This window comes from Manduca sexta, chromosome 4 (genome assembly GCF_014839805.1).
Source record: "Manduca sexta isolate Smith_Timp_Sample1 chromosome 4, JHU_Msex_v1.0, whole genome shotgun sequence".
NCBI classification, from domain to species: Eukaryota; Metazoa; Arthropoda; class Insecta; order Lepidoptera; family Sphingidae; genus Manduca; species Manduca sexta.
The window spans coordinates 10,811,144-10,823,436 of record NC_051118.1 but is presented as its reverse complement, the minus strand read 5'-3'; the positions used below and the strand labels follow the sequence as shown (position 1 = coordinate 10,823,436).

The following is a 12,293-nucleotide window of genomic DNA, read 5'->3' as shown; positions in this document are numbered from 1 at the left end:
TCTGTATGATAGTGTAAACGCGTAACGCGGCCGTGTCATGTTATCTTCGAGAAATATGCGTGGAATGGTATTCTGTAAGCCAAATTTCTATAGTCCTAAACATGATGCGTTGTGTAACGTGCTTGTTACGCACTGTTAAAATAACGTGCGGGATAGAGAAAAGGCCCCTGGAATATGCACATGTTTTATTCTGTATTACATTTACTATTAGGATGACACACTGTCAACTTTAAATAAAATAAAAAAACGAATTCTAACACTACAGTGAACAAAAAAACACTTTTGTGTACAAAAACCATCAATTATGTCTAAATATTAAAAAATATAATGAATTTTAGTTTCTGATAACCACCCTATCACTATCTTTCCTTTGGGCTATTACTGACGGGACATAAGGAAAGCCACAAAACAATATTTAGTTTACATACTTAATTCTCTTTGAAATGGCTTCAAAATAATATGTACCTATATTATAATAGTATAATATAATAATAGTAAAAATAATGCTTGACCGCTTGAATCATACGTTTATTTCAGTAAAAATGTCTCCAAAACATTACTACAATTGCTTAGTATCGTTCAATCTTCCATCCGAAGCGTTCAGGATCACCAGACGCATCTTCGCCGTGCGTAAAAGCCTCTCGGTCGCCATCCGAGTCCGGGGATTGGGACAGCTTCAAGAGCTCATCGTACTCTCGGTTGATAATGTAGAACAAGAGCTTCCTTATTGACCACCACTGGTTGAAGGTACCATTGGTGTCTAAAAGTGTCAGAATTTGTAGAAGTGTTAATCAGGTGGTCTTTGTAAGTATCATAAAAAATTGTGGTTTTCATATATTGGTTGTCGTGAGGGTTGTAGATTTTAAAGTAGACCTTGTGGTTTGCTGCCTCGGGTGACGTGAACTCCCAGCTTGCCCTCTTCCCAATGTCATTGTCAGTGCTGACGCCATACACGTTCCTTTCGCCGTATGAATCAGTGCTAAGTCCTATTTTGAGCTCCATGCCGAATTTCTTGTTTATAATTTTGGTGGTTAGCTGGCCGAAGATCATCTTGAATTGGATCGGGAAAGAATTCTTGACGATGTCTTGAGCGTTGTGATTCCACAGGTAGTACGCGTAATACATAGACTTGTGCGGTTTCTGTGCGATCAGTTTATCAACAAGTTTAGAGATGACATTGCCTCTCCGCGCTTTCTCGAGTTCTTTACTCTGTGATAGAGCGGTCTCGTAGTCGGAGATGATCACACTTCTGTATAGTTGGTCGACAGCTTCGTCATCAGATCTAGGAGCGGCGTGGCACGCGAGTGCCGCGAGCGTCAGTAGAAGCGCTATCCGTAGCATTGTGGTGATCCTGCGAAACAATAATGATTGTTAAATATCATCTTGTTTCTTTCTTACCGTTATAAGCATTTTAAAAAGAACTGATTACGAATTGAAATGCAGATTAAAATGAATGAAAAACTGTTTTATGTCACGTTGGTAACAGTTAACTGAATGAGGCGAATGTTATGTAATTTTTACGAGTCACTAGTGATGGGAATTCATAATAATAACAAATGCTACAGAAAATTTAGATTTTCAGGCAATTTAATATTTTATTGTTTTACAAAGTTGTTTGACAAAGCTCAGATTTTTTTGTTTTAACTCAGATATTATAGTAATCTAGTATCACTAAAAAAACAGTCCCATATGACTCTAACAACAAAATAAATTACATTTCAAAGTATTATTTATAGGAAACTTGCAAAGTGAATCATTTTTTTCTGTTTTAAGGTAAATTAGAAAATAAAATCTTTGTGAAAATATCAAGGGAATTAATGCTAATCGGATAAAAAAGTAGGTATGTCTTGATGTTGATGATACTTATAATATAACTAATAAATTATTATTATTTTTAAGCTTAAATAATAAAATATATTTCCCTTGCCCAATTATCGAGAGATTTGTGCTAATGGAATAAAACATATATTTTTTCATTTGCGTGAAAATATGACATTATTAATATAAAACAATTAAAACATTTAATAATCATACCGCATGCAGATCTATTTGTAACAAAAAAATACATTTAGATTCAAATGCTATTTATATATACTATTAGAGTAATCAAATATCGAGAGAATCAATCAAATGGGAATCACGTGTTTGCTCCTATTATTTTCTCCAGAGCAGTGAAAATCGCAAAATTTTCCCCACAATACAGTTTTTGTGGCCTTGTTTTATTTCTAAGACAAAGGATACTTTATTCACCTTTTATATTGTATGTACAATATATACATGCCTACACAGCATCGCCCGTTTTTCCCTTTTTAGAGATAGGCGGATTATAATTTTGTCCGACCCGGAATTCGAACCCTGAAACCTTATCACAATAGTCGTACCACGTGCACAATACAAGTATGCCACCGAGGCAGTCCTATAATTATTATATATTAGTATATTACAGATGCTTACCCAGAATCCTCCGAGCGTAGAATGACACCGAACGTACTACATGCTCAGCTCTTTTATATTCATTTCAGAGGTCAATAGATTATCATTACTTAAAAATTATAGTTGTGTAATCTATGAATACATACCTAGATAATAAAATCGTAGATTTTTTGCGTCTGTCAATTTAATATTTTTGGAAGCAAATACAGTGAGACGCGAGGAATACGCAATACAAATTTTTTTGTTTATTTTTGTCTATTTGCTCAAATTATCGTTGGAGTATCCTTGTCCAAATCCGAAACCAGTCATTGTATTAAAAATCTAGCTAATGAAAAACAATAAGTCTTATTCAATGTAAATAGGGTAAATCAGTGAGAACTGAGAAGACAAAATGGTTCATTTTGTCTGAACTCTGTCGAAAAAAAAGTAAAGTAAATATACTCTTGACCATTCATGGACGGCTTGAAAGGCTCCACGATATTCAGCTTTGTGGAAAGACTTTATTAAAATAAATGTGTTTTTTTAGTTAAGGCCCTGCCTTAAGTAAAGGCCTTGAGCACTCGTTCCACACATTTATGTCATAAGATTTACAGACAGGAATAAGCAAAGATTTACTATTATTTCTTTATTTTATAAGCCTTTATTTTTTTTTTTTTTATTTTTAATGGATTCACAAACAATTGTTACACCAAGCAAAATACATTTGTAGTTATTTAACTAAGTGTACAACATAAAAAAGTGAACACTTCATTCAAATAAAGAGGACGTTATGACCAAAAAAAGAAACCAGAAAAATTACATACTACAAACAATAAACAATCAATAATAACTTATGAGAGCGGCGATAGCCTAGTTGGGTGTGGAACGCACTGCCAAGACGAATGTCCGCAGGTTCAAATCCCAAGGGCACACACCTCTGACTTTTCTAAAATCATGTGTGTATTCTTTGTGAATTTATCGTTCGCTTTAACGGTGAAGGAAAACATCGTGAGGAAACCTGCACATCTGAGAAGTTCTCTATAGGAATTTCGAAGGTGTGTGAAGTCTACCAATCCGCACTACGCCAGCGTGGTGGACTAAGGCCTAATCCCTCTCAGTAGTAGAGGAGGCCCGTGCTGAGCAGTGGGCAAATATATAATACAGGGCTGATATTATTATTATTATTAATAACTTATGAACAAAGCTCAAGCTAACGTTACAAAATATTACAGTTACGTTTTATTTAGTATGGATATTAATTGCACAGCATAGCTAAGTATTTCTAAAGTGTTTTTAATTGCCTTCTAAATGTAAAATGTGCCGATCAGATCAATCTTACTAGAATGTTAGATCTTAGATCTATTTGATTAAACTAAAATACTAAAATGTTCCTTATTAAATTATCTACGTTTATAATACTGGTAGAGCGCCGTTTGCCGAGGGCACCGTGTTAAGCACACATTATAAACTAAATTCTGGGTTGGTGTGATTAGATGACCATTTAGTCCGGACGTTTAGGAAATGGCCAATAATATTATGATCAGAGTGTTATGATATTGTTAGGAATGGGATATTTTGCAGAGTAATAAACGCCCTTAGAATTTATAAACAGGGCAGACTTTATTAACTATTAGCTGAGTTTTACGCTACATCTTATGTATCACATTAACACCATTTTTGTTCTCGTCATTTTCCATCGCTATGGAAACTACAATAACATTTTCTATATCAGCCAGCTAAATTGATATAATACATATAAAACCTTCAATAGATGTTGCATATATTTTTTTTTTTGGGTATCGGACCCCGCAGTCTTCGGCGGGGGATTCCTGCGAATGGCATACTGGAATCCCACGAATTAGCAACTGCAGGGCCATGGAGGAAAGTTGGGAAGAAAGTATGGGGGATAGGGAAAGCTCTTAAAATGGGAGGAGGGAAGAAGGCCAGGAAATGCTCGCGAGCCCTTATAGGCCTCAATGTGAAATGGCAACACAGGTATTAGCAACACAGATATACACACTTAATTGTGTGCCAGGGTCGCGACAAACGTCTTCCCGCGCATTCGGTGTGGAGACTGCGCGCAAGAAAAGTCTACGGGGGCATATAATCATATCGGAGGCGCTACGTGATGGGGCTCCGAAAAATACGCATTCTAAATGGAGAATAGATAGCTTCTAAAATATAGTTACCGTTTTGCTTACGACATCGTCTTAATATAGAAACACACACACACACACAACATCACGCATTTTATCCCCGAAGGGGTATGCAGAGGCGCAACCATGGCACCCACTTTTCGCCAAGTGTGTTCCGTCCCATGATTTGATAGGGGGCGAGCCTATCGCCATATCGGAAACGCACACGCCTTTTATTCCAGAATGTGTAAGCAGAGACGCAACTGGTGCACTGACGCCCTAGAATTTTATGTTTTATAAACATGATAAGTTTTTTATAAGTTTTTCCATCTTATAAAAGGCGTGAATGTGTGTGTGTGAGTAAAATATGTAGATGTAATAGTCATTAATTTTTATATCACACGCCGGTAAACTATGTGGTGATATGTTCTTAATCTATGAACCTTGTTGGGTTAACACATATCTGTTTCGGCTCTGCATTGATTATTTTTAAATAATACTATTTCACAAGTAAATACAAATCAAGTTAACTAAATTTTAGACGATATACGATCAACCTCCATGGCTCCAGAAGAAACTTAGATCTTAGACAAGAGGAAAAGGCATGGGATTTTAGGACCCTGCATTTGTTATGTACGAAATGCAACACCACTTCACTATTATTTTCTATGAGAAAGTAGTTTTTGTAAAACGGGCTGATCCATTCAAGCTGATAATATTATATCGATCCATCCATACATCATAAATGCGAAAGTATCGCAGTCTATCTGTTACCCTTTCACAGCTATACCATAACTGAACCGATATTACTGAAATTTAGTGCGGAATAAACTATTGGAGGATATACAATATATTTATCCCGTAAAAAAATTCTCATAAACATAAGAAATCAAAGTCTAGCTAAAACTTATCTTAATTAAAATATAGTATAATAATAATAATATCAACCCTGTATTATATACTGTCCCACTGTTGGGCACGGGCCTCCTCTACTACTGAGAGGGGTTAGGTCTTAGTCCACCACGCTGGCCTAGTGCGGATTGGTAGACTTCGCACACCCTCAAAATTCCTATAGAGAACTTCTCAGGTATGCAGGTTTCCTCACGATGTTTTCCTTCACCGTTAAAGCGAACGATTATTCACAAAGAATACACACATGATTTTTTATTAAAGTCAGAGGTGTGTGCCCTTGGGATTTGAACCTGCGGACATTCGTCTCGGCAGTCCGTTCCACAGCCAACTAGGCTATCGCCGCTTTTTTGTTATATTATTTATTTATATTATTTATTTATTAGGCGCAGAAACAATGTACAAAGATACTTAATCATCTAATATACAGTAGGTATACATAATAACATTTTAAAATTTGTACACCGATAAAACCCGCGCACAACATTCAAATAGTATCGCTAAATTTTAATTAAAATGATAAAGGTACATACAAGATATAAATTTTAAAGTAGTTTTAAATTTTTTATATTTGTTTTAAAGTGGTAAATACTCTGGTGAAATATATCCAACTCCTTGCAGTGTTCATTGTAACAATTACACATACGACGTAACGGACTATTATGTACTACATTGATCGTGGCTGCAGGTACTGAGAACAAATGTTGTTGTTGTGTATGCCATTGGGATTTGAACCTGCTTACATTCGTCTCGCCAGTCCGTTCCACAACCAACTAAGCTATCGCCGCTTACTATATAGTACCAATTACTATATACGTCTTCGAAGCGCTGATCGAATTTCCAAACAAAATTTTACTTTAACAAAAATCATTGCGTTAACGATACGATAACATAACATAAATGCGTGCTAGAGGCACTGTTCCATCTCTAGTCATCTTCGCATCCCTATTAACCCCATTATACATTACATAGCAATATCAGAGAACAAGTAGCAACACTGATATAAACAGAATCGTTACCAAGCGACCGCGTTCAAACATTAAGTGATGACGCCATTGCAAAAGAGGCAAGACGATAGAATAAGTGATGTACAGCACACTCTAAAAATTTTATTAACTTGTAAAAACATAATTTCTCAGTGATAGACAGAAGTAGAAAGAAAATAAACCTACTTTCCTACGCTTACCGAAATATAGAGCGTAATATTTATCAGAAGAAACAATTGTGGTGTAAAATAATAAGTGTATAATGAAGTCAGTGGAGACGATATTATTTGACGTGTCTAAAATGAACAGTTCAAAATAAATGAGAATTATAAAATGCTACACAGAAAACTGAAGAGTACGTGGAAAGTTGTTATGTAAGTCTTAAGCATAGTCTTTATTATCCTATTATTGCGTTAAATAACCCCGGACACAAAAAACCTCTTAAAAATAATCAAATATGTGTTTGTCATTTAACTTCGTTATAAACCTCAAGCGTCCTCACATCGGGGCCGAGCCCCGAACCAGGGATATGAAGATATTTCTTTAGCGCCATATTAACAACGTCAGCACCATCTATCTTAAAACTTCAAGTATTTTCTACAGGAATAAATAAACGGGATAAAAAGTAGCCGATACCATAATAGCAGGTTACTTCGGGCCAAGTATGTTACTGAGGGAAAATTACGTCGATGAATTGATAGACGTAAGTCGCTTTTGAAAGACCATCTGGAAATCTTTTAGAACAGGTCTACATCTAGCATTGGACTTTTGTGTGGCTGACGATGTCGATTATGACGACATCGGCACAAACAACAACAAAAAATTGCAAGTCAATGAGAGCAAGTTAAAATATAATCGGAAACATTATATAGGCATATAAAGATTGTTAGAAAAGGCTTAGGTCCTACATTATTTTTATACTGTTCGTTGTTTAACTGCCGATGATCTGCACATCATTATACTATTTCTTTCTTTCATCTTTCTTCAGCCTTCATCTACCCAATGATGAGTAAGGCCATCTTCCATATTTCGCCAACTAGTGCCGTTGGGATTTTCGCATCCAGTCTTTCCCGGTCGTCCGAATGACGTCGTAGGTCCATTTTCGCGGCTCCCCACGTTCCTGTGCCCAGTTATTGGCCTCCATTCTAGTACCTGCCTCCCCCGTCGGCCATCTGATGTGCAGCTTATGTGGCCTGCCCATTTTGTATCAGGTAAAAATTGCAGTTCTTTTTCACATAAGCGTCCTACAAGAATCACTAATACAAGTTTTATGATTTGAAATATGCACATCTTTTATTCAGTATTTTTTGTATCGGTGGTAATTAAGAATTAATAACATTATTATTAGGAAGATACACCCTTAACTATTAATAATAAAAAAAAAATACGAATACTACAGTGAATTTTATGTACAAAATGGTAAATTTTGACTTAATAATAAAAAATAGTCGCAACTTTACAATCCTTACAAACTTTACAATTTAATTTTATTTTCTATTAGGTAATAAACCATCACTAATACGAAAGGATTTTTAGGTTACTTAATTCTGTTTGAAATGGTTTCAGAACTGTGTATAGTATAAAAAATAATAGTAAAAATACTTGAATCACCTGTTTATTTCAAAAAAAATATCTCCAACATCATTATTACAATTGTTTAGTAACGCACAATCTTCCATCCGAAGCGTTCAGGAGCGCCCGACGAATCCCCGCCGTGTCCATAAGCCTGGCGGTCGCCATCCAAGTCATTTGATTGGGCCAGCTTCAGGGGCTGGCTGTACGCCCGGTTGATGACGTAGAATAGGAGCTCTTATTGTACACCACTGGCTCAAGGTACCACTGGTGTCTGAATGTGTCAGAGTTAGTAGATGAGTAAATCGGATGGTCATCGAATCTATCAGCTGAATTGCCAGATTTCAGAAATTGGTTATCGTTAGGGTTGTAGATTTTAAAGTAGACCTTTTCGTCTGATGCCTCGTTAAATTTGAATTCCCAGGCTGCCCTCTCGCCAACCTGACCGCAGTCGCCATACACAGTCCTTTCATTGTCGGAATCAGTGCTAAGTCCTACTTTGAGCTCCATGCTGTATTTCTTGTTGATGAGCTTGACGGTAAGCTGGCTAAAGATCATCCTGAATTGTAGCGGAAATAATTCTTGACAATGTCTTCGGCTCCATTGTTCCACAGATAGTACGCGTAATACATAACCTTCTTTTGGTTCTCGTCGAGCAGTTTGTCAACAGTTTTCGAGATGATTCTGCCTTTCTGCCTGTTTACGAGACTTTTACTCTGTGATAGAGCAGTCTTGTAGTCGGCGATGGTCACACTTCTGTATAGAGGCTCGACAGCTGCATCGTCAGAGGAAGGAGCGGCGTGGCACGCGAGCGCCACGAGCGTCAGCAGCAGCGTTATACGTAGCATTGTGGTGATCCTGCGAAGCAATAATGATTGTCAAATATCATCTTGTATCTTTGTTATCGTCATAAGCATCTTTAAAAATAAGTGATTCCTAATTCTTCAAAACTTTTGCAGGTTAAAATAAATGAAAACTATTTTATATTACAACGGTGACCATAACGTAACGGAGCGATTATTATGTATTTTCACGAGTCGCACGTGATTGGGTGCTCAAACAATAAGTAACCGTACAGAAAGTCTCTTTTTTAAGAGAACTCAAATTTTTGCTAGCGTTTTAGTTAGAAAAAAACCTAAATGGGCGAATTTTGAATGGATGTATTTAGTTGATTCTCTTGACGCATTTTATTTTTATAGATTTATTACAAACAAATTAAATATGCATTATAATCGAATTTTAAACACATTTGACAAATAGACGTCTATTTCCCTAGCAATATTGCTTATGTTGTCCAGTTTTATATTGTACATAGATACCTTTTCATAGGTAGGCAGACTACCATTTCGTCCTACCCGGGATTCGAACCCTAAAACCTTAACACAATAGTCGTACCACGTGCACAATACTTGTACTCCACTAAGGGCAGTCCTAATATTGAATAATTAATATTTATTATATATTAGTATAATACAGATGCTTACCCAGAATCCTCCGAGCGTAGAATGACACCGAACGTACTACACGCTCAGCTCTTTATATTCATTTCAGAGGTCAATAGATTATCAATACCTAAAAAATTACAGTTGTGTAATCTATGAATACATACCTAGATAATAAAATCGTAGGATTTTGGCGTCTGTCAATTAAATATTTTTGAATATAAATGTAGGGAGACGTGATTAATAAACATATAAAACCAATGGTTGAAAATTTTGTCTGTTTGCTGAAATGATAGAGTATCACGTCAAAACCACTTATCGTATGCAAAATCTAATTAAGTAAACATAATAAGCTTCATTCAGAGTATATAGAATAAGACAGTGAGACACCAAAACAAAAAACAGTTCCACTCACAAGACGGTACTTTTTTATCGATAGTTCATTTCGTCCGAGCTCCGACGAGAAAAAATAAAAAGGTAAATATACTAATGACCATTCATTTAGAGCTTTAAAGGCATTAAAATACACAGCTTAATAGAAAGAAATTATAAAAATAAAATGTGTTTTTTGAGTCAATACCCTGCCCTAAGTAAACGGCCTTGAACACTCGTTCCATACATTTACAGCACACGATTTACAGACAAGACTATGCAAAGATTTAAGATTATTTGTTTATTTAAAAACCAAATTTAAGTCTTTTTGATGAAATACATAATAAAAAATGTTCCTTATAAAATTGTCTATCTTATATAAAAAAAAAAATATGTATAAGACAGTACATTAAACCGTTTCAAAACCACTTAAAACTAAACAATTATTTAACATAACAGGTATATACGGGTTACCGATTTGGTGTCGGTGACTAATTAAAATTAAACATTACCTATCTTCTTACATTTGTTAATTTATTTAAGTAGCATTTTAATTAGTCACCTACCCGAAATTGTTATGTTAAAATACCTGTTACTTCAAATTATTTTTTAATTTTAAGTGGTTTTTGAAAGCGTTAATATTTTTTGGTAATTTACCTTATTTTTTGCTTTTTTGCGTTAGTATAAAATAGTCGTCTGTCGACGGCGTAATTGTGTTGCGCTCACGGTTCGACTATGGAGCTGAGGTTTACACTCTGCCTGCCCCTCAAAAGGGGAAAAGGTATTATGCTTTATATATTACTAGCTTTTGCTCGCGGCTTCGCGCGCATGAAAGAGCTTTCCAGGATATTTTTTTTTCCGACTTACTTAATATGTATCATTATAATATGGCCAAATTACAAAAAACCATTATGAATTGTAGCCTGTGTGTTATTCTGATGTGTAACCAATATTACTGTAAAGTTTCATCCAAATCAGTTCAGTAGTTTTTGTGAAAGAGGAACAAACATGCATACATACATCCGTACATCCAATCTTCACAAACTTTCGCATTTATAATATTAGTAGGTTAAGCTTGTAATAAGTAGACTTAACCGAGCCCAACGCAAAAACACAACTAATATGTTTCGATCGATTCCATTACACCTCTGCTTATCCCTGAAAAGGAGAAAAGGTGTGATACCATATACTCATAATTATGTATGAAGTAGAAACGTTACAAGAAAGCAAAATTCGCAATTTAGTTTCCTGAAGACACAATTATTCTAGTTTTTATAAATTTTACAACCAGACTACTAAAGCAATTTAAAAATATTTATATGGGACCAGTATGGATATATATTCTTTCGAATAAATAAAGAATTTGCCGAATCGGTCCATAAATGACCGAGTTATGAGGTAACAAACATTAACCCCCTTATTCATAAACGTTTTTTATCTAAGGACGGAGTAAAGCTGTGATAACAAGTCTGTTTTTCAGTGCCCAACGGCACTAAGAAACGAACATAGTTTTGTGAGATTGGCTAATATTGTTGTATCTCAATATTAGCCAATCACAACGGCCCTATGTCTACGTACTGCGAGGGCTGTCATGCCGTCAGCACTGAAAAACAGACTTGTTATCACAGCTTTACTCCGTCCTTAGATAAAAAACGTCTATGAATAAGGGGGTAAATAAATACACGTCGTATTAATATCCTCTTTTTTTTAAGTCGGTTTAAAAATACTGTTAGCGCTGTTTTGCTAAGGGGGACCGTCTTAACCTAGTATTTTTATATATCTACATATATACACACGCCTTTTATTTTAGAAGGGGTAAACAGAAACGCAACTGGTGCACTTAAACCCTAGAGTTTTATATTATATAAACTTGATAAATTTTATATAAGTTTTTTCAACTTATGTAAGGCATTATTGTGTATGTGAATATGTATGTAATAGTCATTGGCATTTTTATATCACGCACCGGTAAAATGTATGTTAACTTAATTTTAGAAGAAATCTGACTAACATCCATAGCTATAGAAGAAACTTAGTTCTTAGACAAGAGTAAGAGGAATGAAATTTAAGGACCCTACATTTGTTATGTATGAAATGCCATACCAAGTCGTCACTTTACGTTGATTTTCTGTGAGACAGTTGTATTTTGTGAGACGAGCTCCATTCAAGTATTATGTCGATCCATCAATATATATATTAAAAATGCGAAAGTAACGCTGTCTGTCTGTTACGCTTTTACATTCGAACCATGACTGAACCGATATTATTGTAATTTAGTGTGGAGTAAACCGTAAGAAAGTATATGTATATCCCAGAAAAACATACACGGCAGGCGGAGCCGCGAGCAAAAATCAAGTCTTAAAAATTTAAATGAAAAGAAGCACGATAACATCCCACAGGTTTTATTAAAGTCTAGTTTAAAACTAATCTTTATTAAAATAAAGTAACAATCACGAAACACTACG

The 12,293-nt window shown here is 35.3% G+C and overlaps 2 protein-coding genes and 1 pseudogene across 2 annotated transcripts; all 3 read right to left on the bottom strand.

Annotated features, from left to right (window-relative positions):
• Positions 1–507: 507 nt before the first annotated feature.
• LOC119190303 lies at positions 508–2,475 on the bottom strand (annotated as a pseudogene).
• A 5,566-nt stretch (positions 2,476–8,041) lies between these two features.
• Positions 8,042–9,520, bottom strand: LOC119190503 (low molecular 30 kDa lipoprotein PBMHP-6-like). The gene is made up of 2 exons (XM_037442520.1): positions 9,499–9,520; positions 8,042–8,872 (listed from the first exon to the last, which is right to left on the bottom strand). The coding sequence occupies exon 2, from the start codon at positions 8,860–8,862 to the stop codon at positions 8,569–8,571; it is 294 nt and encodes a 97-aa protein (XP_037298417.1). The 5' UTR covers positions 8,863–8,872; positions 9,499–9,520; the 3' UTR covers positions 8,042–8,568.
• LOC119190406 (microvitellogenin-like) lies at positions 8,207–8,524 on the bottom strand. Its single transcript, XM_037442229.1, has one exon. The coding sequence runs from the start codon at positions 8,522–8,524 to the stop codon at positions 8,207–8,209; it is 318 nt and encodes a 105-aa protein (XP_037298126.1).
• Positions 9,521–12,293: the final 2,773 nt, after the last annotated feature.